This window comes from Eleutherodactylus coqui, chromosome 5 (assembly GCF_035609145.1).
Source record: "Eleutherodactylus coqui strain aEleCoq1 chromosome 5, aEleCoq1.hap1, whole genome shotgun sequence".
Classification (NCBI taxonomy): domain Eukaryota; kingdom Metazoa; phylum Chordata; class Amphibia; order Anura; family Eleutherodactylidae; genus Eleutherodactylus; species Eleutherodactylus coqui.
The window spans coordinates 209044158-209060113 of NC_089841.1; the positions used below are offsets into that span (position 1 = coordinate 209044158).

General features: G+C 43.1%; 1 protein-coding gene across 6 annotated transcripts in view; it reads right to left on the minus strand.

Annotated features, from left to right (window-relative positions):
• The window catches only part of LOC136628324 (transducin-like enhancer protein 4), a 139856-nt gene extending 124384 nt beyond the window's left edge, over window positions 1-15472 (minus strand). For all 6 annotated transcript variants that reach the window (XM_066604140.1, XM_066604138.1, XM_066604139.1 and 3 more), the window contains exons 1-4: window positions 14759-15472; window positions 13366-13463; window positions 11591-11654; window positions 11342-11386 (exon numbers count right to left, since the gene is read on the minus strand). In XM_066604140.1, the coding sequence (XP_066460237.1) occupies window positions 11342-11386; window positions 11591-11654; window positions 13366-13463; window positions 14759-14803 (252 nt within the window). In that variant the 5' untranslated portion in view covers window positions 14804-15472. The remainder of the gene's footprint in view (window positions 1-11341; window positions 11387-11590; window positions 11655-13365; window positions 13464-14758) is intronic.
• Window positions 15473-15956: the final 484 nt, after the last annotated feature.

Below are 15956 nucleotides of genomic sequence, written 5' to 3' on the forward strand. Positions count from 1 at the left end.
CAATGCTGCAGCCAAGAGTGTTTTAGCTCGTCTCAGTATCAGCATCATATCTTCACTGCTCAGTACTGCTGTACAATATCTTTTATGCTACTATTATTTCTATGTGTGTGCTTGAGAGTGATCGGGGAGCAGAATCTCCTATTGTGTGTGTGCAGGGTATGGAAGACAGTGGATTTTAGCGACTGACATGCTCAAGGAAAACTGAAAATTAGAGCGGTAAGCTGGTGATAAATGCCACATGACAGTCATATAATGGCTAGACGTAGTGTTCACGCAACACAGCTAATTCTGAAACGTCACCTAAAAGTGTGGGTACACTTTAAAATGAGGTTGTTTTTTTTTTTCAGGGTCAGAAAAAATGTTCTGCTGCATTTGCAGAAACAGTGCCACGTCTGTCGATGGTCTGTGTCTGGTACTGCACTTCAGCTCAATTCACCTGAATGTGGAGGAGACACATCAGAGCCCATGGGCAGACTGTTTCTAGAAAAATAGAAGACCCTTTTTTTCCCTAGTGCTGTACAGAGCACTTTTAGGGCACGGTCAGAGGAGCGTTATTTTTTATTTTTTTGCGTGCCCATTGGCACGGAAATAGAGCGCAACTATTATAACCAATGGTTTCCTATGAAAGTGTTCACGTCTGTTTTTTAGCGTTGCTAAATTCTCACACCTGCCAAAGATAGGACATGCGTGGCTAGAATGCACACCTGTAAGGTCCGTGCTGCGTGTAAAGATAGAACCTGAACTAGGTTAGGTGCGAGCTGCGCAGGATTTTCCATTGACTCCCCAAATGCGCTTAACAGCAAACATCCGAAAAGAACATCATCTCCCGACGACGTGTCTCCAAGTCCAGTTACAGTCTTGTGAATCCAGGTAGAACCAGAATGAAGCGCAGCCATAATTGTCCCCATTTTATAGCAGCTTGCAGTGGGCTGGCCAAGGATTCGCTGTTGCGTCATGAAGATCTGGCCGTTCATCAGAGCGTAATGAGCAGCTATGCTGTTAGCAGCACATAATTACATCGTGTGAACGCACTATTTTGCAGAAAAGTAAAGCACGCCTTTAACTTCTTGACGCGTTTTCGGCACATGCGGGCGGTGCATGTTTTTTTGCGCGACAACAGGCGCGCAAAAAAAATTAAAAATCTGCTCATCTGACTGCGCCTTTAAAAGGGAACCGGTCATCAACTATGAGCACCATAAACTAAGTTATGGCACTTCTAGTTTAGGTGACGTGAAGTCCGGGGAGCCTCTGTTCATACTCACCCATTCCACCGTTCCCGCAGTTTCCCCCTGGTAAAGTCAGCGCATGCACAGCCTACTTGACGCTCTTCAGAAGGCACTATGCACACTGACCTTACCGGGGGACACTGCAGAAACGTTGTAGCGGCAAACTATAAAAAGTGTCTCCTTGACTTTCATGGCGCCTAAACTTAAGTTTATGGTGCTTACTAGTTGATGACAGGTCCCCTTCAAATTTAGGGTGGGTCGAGTTGAACTGTCCAATTATCGCTATTCCCAATGACAGACATTACATGTAGAATTATTTTTATACAAGCGCGGTGTAAACAGCTCTCGTTTTGTACCTACTCTCAAAAAAAGTTTCACATGCTGCAGGTTTCTAAGCTAAAGAGAAAAAAAAAAAAAAGGAACAGAAAGCAAGATCTTAAGACACAACATGTTTTGCTTGGTTGCTGAAGACTGCAAAACCACAGTTCTGCACAGTTTAATGGATGTGGCTCAAAGCCACTGAGTAATACTTTGGTTTACCAAAATGCAGTAAACAGTCTTGTCTGACTCTCTTAAATTTTCCAGACCTCTTAAAAACTGTGAGAAAAAAAAAAGGCCTGATCTAGTGAGAAAAGAAACCGACGGATGAAAGGTGGACTTTTTTTTTTTTTTTTTTTTTTTTCAAAGGGCTTTAAATGTTTAATGTTGGCAATGCTATAACTTGACAATTAGAGAAAAAGATTAGAGCCATTCTGTTTATCCAAGAAGGTTGCCAGCATATCAATGACTGAGCTGTACACTTGGTGAACTACTCATTTACAAAGTTGTTCCAAGATAATCGCTGCTTGCTGTTTGCACTTACTCTAGGAACAAACTATTGGGGGGGGGGGAATAAAAATGGATCGTCTCTATACAACTCAGTAATTTGGTAGGTCGATTTCATATCAAGAAAGGGAGAAAAAAAATGATGACAGAATGTTGTATCGGTGCGGTTGTCTTCCCTTCTATTTGCTGCAGTTGGAGGAATAACATGTAGTCTGTAGTTAACGTTCCACTGTGGTTACAGAAACCTTCGCTTGATTCCCAGTACAGTCTACACAGCCAAACTTGCCTCAAATATCTCAGCAAACACAGGGCCCAAATCGCGGTCACTTGGGTTTACCGACTGTGTGCTCCCATCCTAGAATCTCTGCTAATTAACATAGCGAAGGACTATTTAAAGAAGCCCACACAGATATAAAACTTCAAAAGCAAAAAGAGGCCGACCATGCCACACGGGCCAAACGTATGTTACTGGTAAGTAAGCGCTGACGACAATTTACTGGAGAGATCATATTTTTACTACAATGTCCAAAAGCTGATAATTCCCGCTTCTTCCTCCTACTGCGAAAACTTAAAAGAGGAATTCTGGTTACGCAAAACTGCTGTCAAATGAATGATAATCAAATGTTATTAAAGTTTGTAATGTGGTTCTACTTTGGATCCTGTGTCTGTAGCTCTTTTCCTAGTGGATAAGAAGTGTTTATTTCCAGGTTGCCATGGATACGTCCAGCGTTACAGGTCGGGCATGCTCAGTAGGAATGTTTTTTTTTTTCCTAGTCAACCATTGGGACCAAATTGCTGGCCAATAGCAAGACAGATCTTAGCAGGAATGCATACGGGACAGAAGTACAGGAGAGGGTATAATTGGAAATGTAGTTTCAAGCTGCATGTCAACAGGGATATGGGCGATATCTTGGAAAATAGCGATGCAGGGAGCCATGAGCAACGGAGAGTGGGATAAATAGATAATAGCTGAGCGATTTATACCCAGAAGTGATTGTGCATTGACATGACACAAACACCTTTCATATCCGGAATTTTTAGAAATTCACTCCACAACCGAAATACAGCTTTAGCTGATCTTAGAACATCTCCACATCTCTTAAAAGGGGTTGTGCCAACACCATGGCCCCTGCTGATAAGTCCTATTAGGGCCTATAAAAAAAAAAAAATAGAGGTCCTGTGTAAAGGACTACGCTCTAGGACCCAGAACACAGAGTCAGTTAATAACAAATGACTTCCGTACTGGTGGACCAGGTGCTTTCAGGCCATCTACTGGTCCCTGCAGACAACCCCTTTAATAGGACTATGAAGGAATGGCATATTTACAGACAAAACAGAGTGCAATTACTGCTTTCATATAACAGGTTTCAAACCAGTTTAACATAGTAATCAGTAAAACTGCACTCAGGACTGGAAAGGTCTTCCTGTGCGTTCACACACAGTATACTTTGGTTGAGGATCCACATCAAAATCTGCATTATTTGGTGCAGATATTGACGTGGCTTTTGATGAGGATCCGTAGCAGATTTCACTTTTTCAAATTGAAAAGGGTGGAGTCTACTGTGAAGCCACATCAAAAACACACAATGTGTTAATGTGTGTACGCACATCAAGACGTTTCCAGTCCTGAGCGCAGTTTTACAGATTACTGTGGACCCAACTCCTAAAGGGCTGTTAACAGCAGCTTTAAAGTGATTTGCAGTGTTTTGAGCATAAAAAAAATGAAAACAAACACTTTTCTATTTTCTTTGCTTCTATGTGTCCTTCATGGGGGAAAGCTCTGGACAGAATCAGTCTCCTTCACCCTCTGGCAGCCGACAACAGACTTTTCTTACTCTGCAGAAGGAGTCTTCTCAATTAGATTGCCATGCTACTGCAGAGGATCTGCTCCTTTGCTGACAAACAGGGCAGAAAGTGGCTTCTATTGGCCGTTTTGCTGTGGGGAGAGCGAGCATACTGTCCACCAGCACTCAGCTCATTAGGTGGACCTGCACAGTGCTATGCACTTTGAACATCAGCAGATTGCACTATACTGTATACACGAAGCCCTTTTTAAATAAAACAAAGCGAGATTGGAAACCACTGTCCTTGATCTTGTGAAATCATAAACAACCTTCACTGATTGAGCCCTGAATAGACTATGGACGTATTAAAAACGCTTTTACGCGGAACGGTCATTTCGATTCCCGTGATCCAGCACGAATCTGAACTATTATCGTTCAGTGTAAATCCATGCAGAAACCAATTGACATATCGTTCCATGTGAACAGGCAGTCGTTCACTTATGAACGACTGCCTGTTTACTGTGAATGAAGGCGGACGGACTGGAATGATCCCGACTCGCCTCCATTCTGTATAAAAGCACAGGAACGACCATCGTTGAGACAACCTGTTGGGCATCTGTTGCCCAACGGATCGTCCCGTGTAAAAGCACCCATAGATACAGGTCAGCTGCACCTGGCAATTTTAACAGGACCAGCCATTTATCTAAAGGTGTATAACAGACTCTCCCAAGAGCAGATGTTGGGAAAAATAAGGATTGGGCAGTTTGAGAAATGTCCACCAGCGTCTTTCTCCTCCATGTACATTCACACCTAGCCATGTGTGTGTATGAGGGTGCCAGGTGAACTAATTGCCGACTGCATGAGTGTCGAGTCAACAGCTACCTAATGTGTATCAGTAGCTTATGAGCTGAACCTCTCCGATCACAACACCCAAGCTATCCAAGTGAATTCATCCCATGGAAGCCCCTTGCAGGTAAAGAAACTGTCCAACAGTAAATGAAAGCAGTCCCGAAGTTCAGAGCTAGACTGGAGAGGGGTGTTATATCACCTGTCGTTGGTCCTCTATGTTGAAGTCCCATAGAAGTCTGCACACAGCAGTCTGAAAAGAGTCAGATTTTCAGACTACATGTGGACTTCACCAAGGACAGCGCAAGAACAGGGGAGCGGGCGAGTGTATAAAATACACTTCTTGTCAACAGAAGAAAAAATAAATCAAGAACCTAGAAGGAGTTGTCAAATGGACTGAAACTTTCTTTGTGTGATCGTAACATTGAAATAAGTAAGAGATTACAATATCCGAGCAAAAGGTTAATCCACTGCAGAAATCTGAACACTTGAAGGGAGGCTCCAGTACCCCATTGATTCTCCTCTCGCTTGAATACATGATGTCATACGGGAGAGTATGGAGACATACAGGTTTCGTATGGTACCCTGCAGCATATCGGTCCACTTTTGCTGTAACAGAGCCTCTAGATTGTGCAAAGTCTGCCCAAGTTGGTGTCCCAGGTGGTCCAATACATGTTCTATTGGTGATATATCTGGCAACCAGGCAGTCCATAGAAGTGCGACAATGTTCCTGTGTGCGGCTGAGCATAATCCTGGTAGCAAATGAGAGGCTACAAAATGTGGCTGCAGGATGTCCTGCACATATTGTTGAGCTGTTATTAACCCTTGTATGACTACTAGAGGTGACCGACTGTTATATGCAAAGGCCCTCCAGAACATCACATCAGCAATGGGGACAGTGCTCCGCTCAACAACAATGACTGGTTTGGAGCACTCACTCCTAGGCCTCCAGACACAACCACGGCCCTCGTCAGTGCCAAACTAAACTTGGATTGAGCCAAGCGCCTAGAAATTGATCCGACAGACATAAGGGTCTAGATTGATGATGTCACCTGTCTCTGGATGGCGGACAACGAAACAGTTGGAGCTGCTGGTGCTTGTCAGACTACCCTGTCTACTGGTAGTCTATGGAGGATATCCTGAGCCCGGTCGCCTTCCTCACACATCCACTGGTCCCAACACTTTCTAACAGTTGGGTCAGAATGGCCCCGGTGGCCGGCAGTTCATCAATACAACGAACCAGCTACTCACATTCCAATGTGTTCCCTCTCAAACTGTTAACTGGGCGAAACCTTTTCGATTGCGTCATAGAGGCGTCTAGCGGTCACCAAGAGGAAAAAGAGGTCACTATACACAAGTAGCCTCTGAGAGCCTTTTTATAGGCCAAGGGTGGAACCCCTTTTATGGCCTCTGGTGGCAAGACCATTCATCTAATCACCCCACAACTCTAATCATTTACATATCTGTCTGAGATGCAACTGCATGCCGAGTCTTACAGCAAGACAACTCCTCATAGGTGCTCGCTTTTTTTTGTTTTTTTTTACAAAGTGTACATTTATTGATTCCCCGTCACATCCCTGAATAGTACCCGTTTCCCTTTAAGCTGGCCATAGACATAAGATATCCATATGCAGACTTTACTTTCCCTGAGTGATAACACCCACATTTATAAGATTTAGGTTTATGAAGAATTGGGGGAGAATGCAGTTAGCCAAACCAGGCATCAAAATGATTATGTAATTAAGTCACCTCAAAAAGTTGACATCCCTTAAAAAATAAAAAAAAATTAAAAAAAAGAAAAGGAGGTAGAAAACTATATAAGAACTATTCCAATTTAATTTATACAAGCCAGACGTTGTTACATTCTTTTCACACAAACCACAGAAAACATAAGCAATTTTCATTTCTCCTATTTTCCAGGAAATACTGTTGTGAACATTACAGAACCACTACAGAAGTGAAACCTTTCAGCACCCTTTTGCCACCCATGTAAGCTTCTCACAAACAGTACAGCTATTCTCCTGCCGATGGCCTCCACAGCACCATTGGCTACAGGACAGACAACCAGTATGTTGCCTCCCCCACCCCTCCTCTGGCTCACATTGGTACAGTCTACTCGAAGTCATTCATCAAGTACCAACAGGAGGGTCAACTGCAGAGAGGTGAAAAGGGAGGCCTGGCACCACCCCAACAAAATATGGGTTTTCCTAATACCTAGTCAGAAGCACACAGTCTTGTGGTCACCAGTTTTAGAAGGACAGAAATCCTACTAAACCAAAAGACAACTTAAAAAAAGCCACAAGTCTAACTATAGTTCCTATAGTTTAGTGGGCGTGGCTTGAATAGTCATAAGGTTTTGTTGTTGTTTTTTTTTTTGGGGGGGGGGGGGGAGGTGTACGCTTTTCCAAATTACTTAACATGTCACATGACAGCATTTTTATTAGACAAGCAGTGTACAACCTTTTCTTGTCCAAGAGCCACACTGAACCATACTCAAGGGCCACAATCATACTTAAAGAGACTATCCCCTACGTCTAGCACTATAAGTTAAACATATCGGCTGAAAGTACCCCGCTGTGTTAGGGGATGTAAGTTTTATACCCCGGTGTCAGCACAGAAAGCCACCGCTCAAAGCATTGAGCGAAACTGCTAAGTAGTCCGCCCATTATAAAATTGGAACGGACGGACTACCTAGTGCGCCGATCAATGCATTGCGTGATGGCTTCCAGCACTGACACCGGGAGAATAATGAATAAGGTTAGTACAACACTTAGATGCCCGGACACAGCGTATCACTTACTTTAAGCCCATAAGCTTAGCTTATAAGGCTAAAGGTAGGTGACAGATTCCCTTTAAGACTATGATAATCTGATATATTTGTGGCATATCAAAAGTGTATGCAACAAATGTCTGATAGGCAAGAGCCCCGGAAGTGGCACCTGTCAAGAGAATGGGGGCTCCACTTCTCTTCAAACAGCACTACAAAGCGGAGCAGACCGTTATGACTGGCATTGTACCAACAGGCTACTCCCATAACCTACAATGGAGAGAGCTACAAGCATAGACAGCCACATCTAACTCATACTCATTTCTGGAGTGCCAGATGGGTCAGTGGATTCCATTCGCCTGATATATGGAGAACCCGAAAATGGTTGCACTATTAGTAATTGCCCGTCTCTGCTCCTGAACTGCGTACAACGCCTAGTGTCTCCGACATGGAAACGGCAAGTGAGCAGCCATACACAGACAGGTACAGTTGTGTCCAGATGGTTAAGCGCCACACAGAATGGCTTTGTGACCCTCAGACCGCAGATTGTGCACCCCTGCTTTGGGCTGTAATGGCTGCTTTTAAAGCAGTGATCATAAAGCACTGCGGCCCCGAAGCACCCCCCCCGAAGGGCGGCCGCAATGCACCCCTCCCGAAGCAAAGGCAAGATAGTTGCCCCCATAGCCATGTACAGACAACAAAACCGAAAAAAAATCTACAATCAGAAAATAAAAGCATTGGGAAAAAAAAAAAAAAAGTGTTAAAATGTGTCACAATCTGGTATGAATTCATTAGAAAATCTAATTATATGACATATACATCTAAAAGCTAGGACTATGTCCAGATGGCTGACAGCCGTCAGCAGCAGGCATCCTAGCGCAGGGGTTAACTGGACTCTTCATGCATCACGCTATCCTTCCAGAGAGAGGAAAGAAAATGGAAAGGAAAAAAAAAAAAAAAAAACCCTCACTAAAAAGGCCCAACCTAATTAAAACCAGCTCCTTGTGCAGCCGCGGCTTTGATTTAGCTTATTTACACATTAACTTCAGCCTCCTTTTAGAAAATGCAGTCTATTCAGTGTAACACGCAGGCCCTTTTATCTGCCCTGGACAGCGTTTTCTCCAGCAGATGAAGTAGATGCCGATTGATTTGCTGTCGAGCATGGTAAATTAATAGCAACAAATTGCTGAGGGCCCAGCTCGCTGCTTCACTATGCTTCGGCAGTTTTGCTTTATTTGCTCCATGATGGGCAGCAGTCAGCCCTCTTCAAGTCAATTTCTTCTTAACAACCTGCAATACTTTTCAATGGTGAAAATAGAGCTATTCCTTGTAAGTCAAAAATCAATATCCTATAGCCCTTAGAAAATGCTAAACAAGCAGTATTGGCAATCCACTTGGTACTAGAGGGTATCAGATATAAAGCAAATCCATACAGCCTCCCTCCTTCAAGTTATTACAGTTTGCTAAAAGGATTCTAATGCCATTTATCATCATTTGCCATCGACTGCTGCATCTACAATTATGACATCCTATCAGGCGGCCGAGCTCTTTCATGTCTGCTCAATTAATATTTCAGCAGCACTTCAAAATGGCTGTTGCCCAGGTCTGGCAATACAAATTTACATGGCCAGAGCAACAGATTCATTTTCGAATAGGCGCCGTCGCATTTAACCCCTCACGGGGATGACGTTTCCAGCCAAACGATACACGCGCATTAAGTATTTAAAATGCGGTCATACTGTCTTATGGCTCCATAGGGTAACAAGTCGCCTTTAAAATGCATCCAGAATTCATAAGGAGGTGTCAAATTATTAAGCCATCCTAGGACACCGACCCCGGCTTCTCCCAAAAATATACTGCATGTCTGTCTATACACACACATACTTCATATTCATTTGCCATCCAGGCTCCAGCTATTTACTCAGTTTCCAAAATTTAAATTAATTATGTTCTCAAACATAATTGTTAAAAATTGGCAACATTACACAGGCTTAATTAAGATTAAATCCAATTTACTAAATGTACTTTAATTGCTACTAATTGCATTAGCTTTCCTTTCAGAATGACAAATTCCCCATAGGTTTCGCTTTAATAGTCTTCTATCAAAATCAACACTGGATGACTGATGATGAGCATCAAAACAAGGGGGAGGGCTCAGCTCAAAAACAGCGACCCCCCACAACCGTACGGTTATGCTTTCATCAATTTGCCAAGTCTCAATCACAGTCTTCCATTGGGAAAAAAAAAAAATGGAAGGGGTTGGGGGGGGGGTAAAAGCAACAAAAATAGAAAAAAAAACACAAGAATTCACAAAAAAATAGGTTTAAAATAGCTGGTTCGCCAATTACTAGGGTACTTCCATGGTCCCTGGAGAACTCTGCTCTTGAACCCTGAGAGGCATAAATCTAATAAGCCTGGCCCGATCTGTAGCACTCTGTCCAATTATGCCGCAGGGCAACTTCACAGAATTATAACCTGCTTTCTATTACAAGGGGATGGAGTAAGTACATCTGGTTGAGTGCCTGAGAGCAGCCAAGGCCGTCTGTCTAGTGGAGGAAAACAAAGACAGATCTAACCCCCCCTCTACCCACCCGCCACCCCTTCTTCGCTCTTTGTCCCCTCCCTTCGGCTTTGGTGTAAAGAGGAGGAAGCAAGAGATTAAAAAAAAAAAGGAATATAGTAAGTAGGTGGTTTTGTGGGGCTGTCTGTAGTTCTTAATGCGATAAACAGCCTGCAGGATTTTGTGTAAGATTGCATTTAAAGGAAGGCTGTATAAAGATCAATTTTGGAGTAGAAGGGAGATTATGAAGCTTGGCTTTTAAGCTGTAAAAATCAAGGCAAAGCAAAAAAAAAAAAAAGACAGGGTGGAAATATGACAGCATAATCTCCCTCGTAAAATTCTGCAAATTCCCTCATAAGGGAAAAAAAAAAAAAAAAAGTAAGAAGGACAGAAATAAATATTAGGGAAATGATATCGCGCCGCGTATTAAAAACATATTTGGAAAAAAAAAAAAAACAAGATTCAACATGACATTAGCCACTAAATCTTAAATCATTAAACTCTTTAAAGCGACTAATTAATTTCCCGGCTGCAAACAGTGACATCGCAAATTTAGAGCTGGTATCAGAGTTAAACACTGATAATTACTAAGCAGGTCTGATGCGGCAATTCACTGGGGCCATCAGGAATTGATGAAGTCCATAAGTAGGACTGCGTTGTTTACATTACTAATTTGAACAAAAACGACAGTAATGGAAAATTATATTCTAATTAAACTTAATCCTCGGTAATCCTCTATTCCAATCATAATTACACATACAACTTCGCCATTAAAGTGGAAGCGCAACCCTTAACATAATTGTTCTTACAAATGTTTGGAATTAAAATGTCATTTATCTCTCGCATTCGGAATCAACAATGGGCTTTGATTGCTTGGATTTCGGCACAATTAGTCCTTTAAGTGATGCGTTTCTATTCCCATTCCTTAAAAGACATGCATCTTTCATTTCTTCACCCACGTTACAGAAGCAAAAAAAAAAGCAAGCAATCCAGCTGTCAGTTCATAACAAACAGGATGGAGTCGCCACAACTGAAGACAACCACTAAAAAATTAGACATGGATGCAAATAAAAAAAAAAAAAAAAAAAAAAAAAGAGCGCCTCCATAGAGATGTCACCGGTAATCTACAGACAAGCGTTCTGCAAATCGTTGCAGAATATACTCTACCTCAATTGCAACTCTTGATATTAAAGAAGGAAGCCACAAGGCAAACAAATATTCCAACAAATTCTTAACATTACTGACTTTAAGCCACAAAAATGCGAAAAAAAAAAAGGAAATATGCACAGGGCATATAGCCACAGTGAAAGGAAGTGGAAGTAGATCAACATACCTGTTTATGCATCTCAATATTCAGCCCGTACGACATTTCATAATACTACAGAAGGAGAGAAGAAAAAAAAAATAAAGCCCATTAGATAGGCTGGGAGCGCTGCCGCTTCTTAGAAGTGCGAGAATATGACAGAAGACCACACTGAATATCCAATCCTTTAACCTATAATCCAGCTCTTGCCTCCAGCAACACAAGTCTGGTATGTAAAAAGCTAGAAAGAGAAATAGAAGAGGACATATTCCTTCTTACCATCACATAATGCCGCTGCATTTCCGTCTTCTCGCTGGCCAGTTTTTCACATTCCAGCTTCAAGCTGCACAAAGCAATGACAAAAATGGTCATATTTACACGGCACTGACTTTTACCACAGCAATCTGAGCGTAGCCATCAACCGCATACAACTAGCACTGGTTTATGTTCCCGTCATGAGGTAGCTGGCTCTTAAAAAAAAAAAAAAAAAACGTCCTCTATAATCAAAACGCAATTAACTCTTTCTTGGCTAAAAAAATTATTTCGGGATTTCAATCCCTTGTAGACCATCATAGGAACAGCGCTTGAGATAAATGTGGCCAACGCTGCCTCCTTTGGTAATTGACAATCCTCCCACTATTACCAGCCACTTAAGAGTTCCTCTCTAAGAAGAGTTGCGTTAGATGGCTCTACAATTAGGGTAAAGGAACGTCAACGTGAAAACATATATATTACATCAGGCAAAAAAAAAAAAAAACTCATACACTTTAACCATACATCTCTATATTTATCTCTAGGGAGCGTCTTACCAGCACGTCCCAATTCCTTTAATCCTTTCACTACTGCGGTGGCATGTATTGCATGTTACTCAAATGAAAGGGGATTAAACAATGTAATCCAACATTGTAAACAGAAGCAGGAATGAAAGATTCACTGATTGTAGTAACCTTTCTTATGCCAGAAGACCCCCAAACAATCTACGAAACTAGCCTATCCTTTGAAGGCACAGAAAGCGTAAAGGAGTACCATCTATCCATCAGGCCATGGCATGGTCTAGGAGGAGACCTGTAGGTTCCTGCCATGGTAGGCGGGGAATAACATCAAAGTAATTAAACACCACTTTGCGTGTAGGTAGGAGCTTATCATGACATGCCTTGTATAATCTAATACCTGTCAGGATAACACTTGCCTCTCACTGCTGTTAGTTACTTTGATGTTAACCTCTGTCGTCATTTGACGAATGTAATGGGTTGGATTTACATGTAGCCATGTCCCCAGTGATGTGTCAGATTGGAGAGATAATCGCTACGTGTATAAAGGGTCATAAGGATCCAAACCAATCATCATTTGACCTACTTTTAAAAAAATGGCCCTGATCTGTCCTCCTTGACCAATAGACATGTAGAAAAGGCGATTGGAGGGGTCAGTGTTACATTTTGTTTCCATTCCTCATTCCAGTCAATCCCTCCCAATAATGATGTCAACTTAATACGAAATGTCACTTCATGTAAACCGAAATTATGTTCCAGATAAACGTATAGCCGATTCTCTTTATTGGAACTTGCTTATATGTAACTTATTTATCAATTCCAGTTAGCAAAGTATTCAGTAGCCTGTGCCAAGTATTTTTTTTTTCCTGCTCAGCAGGATATCAACTACATCCCACTCTTGCATTGCCAAAGGCTGCTTAATCATGTTTACAGTGTACAGCCAGCGAGCCTTTTAAAGCACTCACCTCTGATCTTAAGCACTGGAGGAGGTAATCCACACAGGTGAGATCACCTCCAGGTAAACTTCAGCAGTGCATTTGTACCATTGTTGTAACAGTTCAGCAGTTTATAATAGCACATGCTTGTAATCGCAGATAATAGCTATACTCCACCACATATTTGGCTTCGAGGAGCAGAAGGTGTTTTAACTCGTATTTCCTATAGGAAAAGGCCAAACCCTTTCAACGGTTAACGCCTTAAGTAAACAGACAGAATAAAAAAAAAAAAAAAACTGACAACAAGGGCTAAGCAAATACAAGGATCAGCTAAAGTAAACAGTATTACCTGTGGTACTGAGCCTGTAAAAACTGAAACTCCTCCTTAATCCGATCACACGATTCGGATATGGTGAATTTGAAGGGCTGAGCTGGCTGATGCGGAGCCTAAAACAATAAATATTAATTATGAAATGATCAGGCAACTTCTCTGCCAGAAAGGTGTGGGACTGTCTTATATAAAAAGGGAGATGATTTGGAATCCCTGCACAAAACCAAAGTCCAAGAATTGTAAAAAGAGATTACAAGCACAAAAGCTCCATTTCCCAATCATAACCATATAATAAATGAATAAAAGGCCATCTGGAAGACGCAGATGTTTTTGGACCACAATGATTTTTAAACGTCCTTTATCATATTTCTGGCCTGGGACTCATTAAAAAAAAAAAGGCATGGGATACACCTGACAGGGGAGAGGAAAAAAAATAAAGAAAGACACTTGGACAAAAAAGGATACAATGTATCAAAAGTCAAGCAATACAGCTGAGAGTAAATAATAGACAAATAATAAACAAATACAGAATCATAAACAAACAAGGATGATGTTCTACTCTATCCGGAAGCTTAATGTCACCATGACAGTTTTGGGGACTGAAGTAGGACTATAAATTGTGCCATGAGGATACTAGAGATATAAGAGATGTCATCCCCAGGTCAACAGTCCAATGGCCGAATCCCGAAAGAGTGTCCAATCCGGGTGCGCAGCGTTACCATTAAAATAAACACATCTCCGATAATGAAATAAACTAGAAGACGAAAGATATTCCTCTTGCTTCTCCAATTTCAACCACTCTGCAGATTAGTTTTGTCTGCGCCTCAAAGAAAATGGCTACAAGCCGGCATATTTTTTTTTTCTTCGCTAAGGTCATTTGCCGGGGAGAGAGAGAGAGAAGATCAGATCATTTGGGAGGAGGAAAGTCAATCTCCTATCAGCCTCTCCTATCTACACAATGGTGTATTAAAGGATCACTGTATGCTTCAATTACATGCAAGGGAGCAACTTGTTAGGACACGGCCTCCATTTACTAGGCAAGAAAACCATTCTTAAAGTGGAGGAGGATGTCTTGCCACATCTTAAGGACTTCCTGTCCACCTGTCTTAACTGGGATGGAGGGGGGAGGATTTTAAAGGGAAAAAAAGCTTGCAAAGTAGGAAAAAAAACAAAAAGTTAAAAAAATATATATATATAATCATTTGCACACAAAAAGGCGGAGGTCAGAATGAGAGGAGGAAGGCAGGCGTACAGTCCAAGATAAGCAAGGCAGGCCAGGAGGGGAGGGGGGAGCAGCAGCAGCAGGGTCTCAGGAGAGGGAGGGGGCGCTCTATGCCCCCCCCCTGACATAATGACCGTGTCACACATTACAGAGGAAGGAGGGGGCAGGAGGGAACAAAGGGGTACTCACCGGGTGCCTGGACTGGGGGTACATCTTGCTCAGGTCTCGAATCATCCAAGCCGCTGGTTAGGAGCCTCTCCCAGGAGCACGAAGGTTCATTGACTAATTGGCGGAGAGGAGAGGGGGGATCCCCCGTGAGCAGGAGGAAGGGAGGAGGGAGCAGTCTGCGGGAGGGGTGCGTGTGATCAGCTAATGACACAGCTGCCCCCGGGCTCCCTGCGCTAATAGCAATGCGGAGGGGGGCTCTGATCCCCGCCACATTCCACGGGGGAGGGATCGCTTAGGACGACCCCGCTCTCATTGTCTGCTGCACACAGGATGGGGGGTCGCGGATGACACCTCCTCACCTCTCCAGCCCGCACACAGCTCCGGGGAACAAAGCGCCGCTCTTGTCTACAACTTTCTGATGAGTACGAAGGGGGGAAAAAAAAGCAGGAAGCACTTGACAATGAGGTTCCCCCGATCTCCTCCTCCTGCGATCAAGCGAGAAGTTGCCGCTGTGATCGAGTATTTCCTCCCGATGCTCGTCCGCTCCTTAAATCCCAGTCGTAGAAAATCTCCCTTGTTTTATTCGCTCTTCCAACTCCGCCAGGATCTCCTCCAGCCACACACACAATTCAGATGAGGCGGTGGGGGGGAGGAAGAAAAAAAAGCCCCACACAAGCCAGGCTACCGCTCTCAGCAGCTCCAACAACACGCTCTGTGTAGGTGACTTCTATGACCAAATTTAGCAGCAGCAAATCATTAACATTCTGATACATATTCACAACATTGAGGCGAAACAACGTGCTTCTGCTGGGATTTGTAGTCCATGGCAGAGCCATTCCGCATTGAGAAGCGCGCGGAAAAAACTACGACTCCCAGAATTCACAGCGACGCTTGGTCCCGCCCGAAGACCCGAGCAGTGGGGCTCGCTGACCAATAGGAAGCATAGGAACGTTAATCGCCGCTCTCCAATGACTGCCTATCATTTCATCAGCGGCCAATAGTACAAAAAGGGCGAGAAGCGGCTGTCAGTGGCTTGCCCCCACGTGGGGTATAGACCTATCCGCTTCAGTCTTCTCCTCCTCTGTCCAATGAACGTTAGCGTCTAACCGTAAGCCCCGCCCTGGGCGGTGTGATAAGTGGAACGAGGGTTGGAACTTCTCATAACGAGCGTTCGAACAGGGGAAACATTTGTCCGGCTGTCAATCAAAGTAACGTGGGA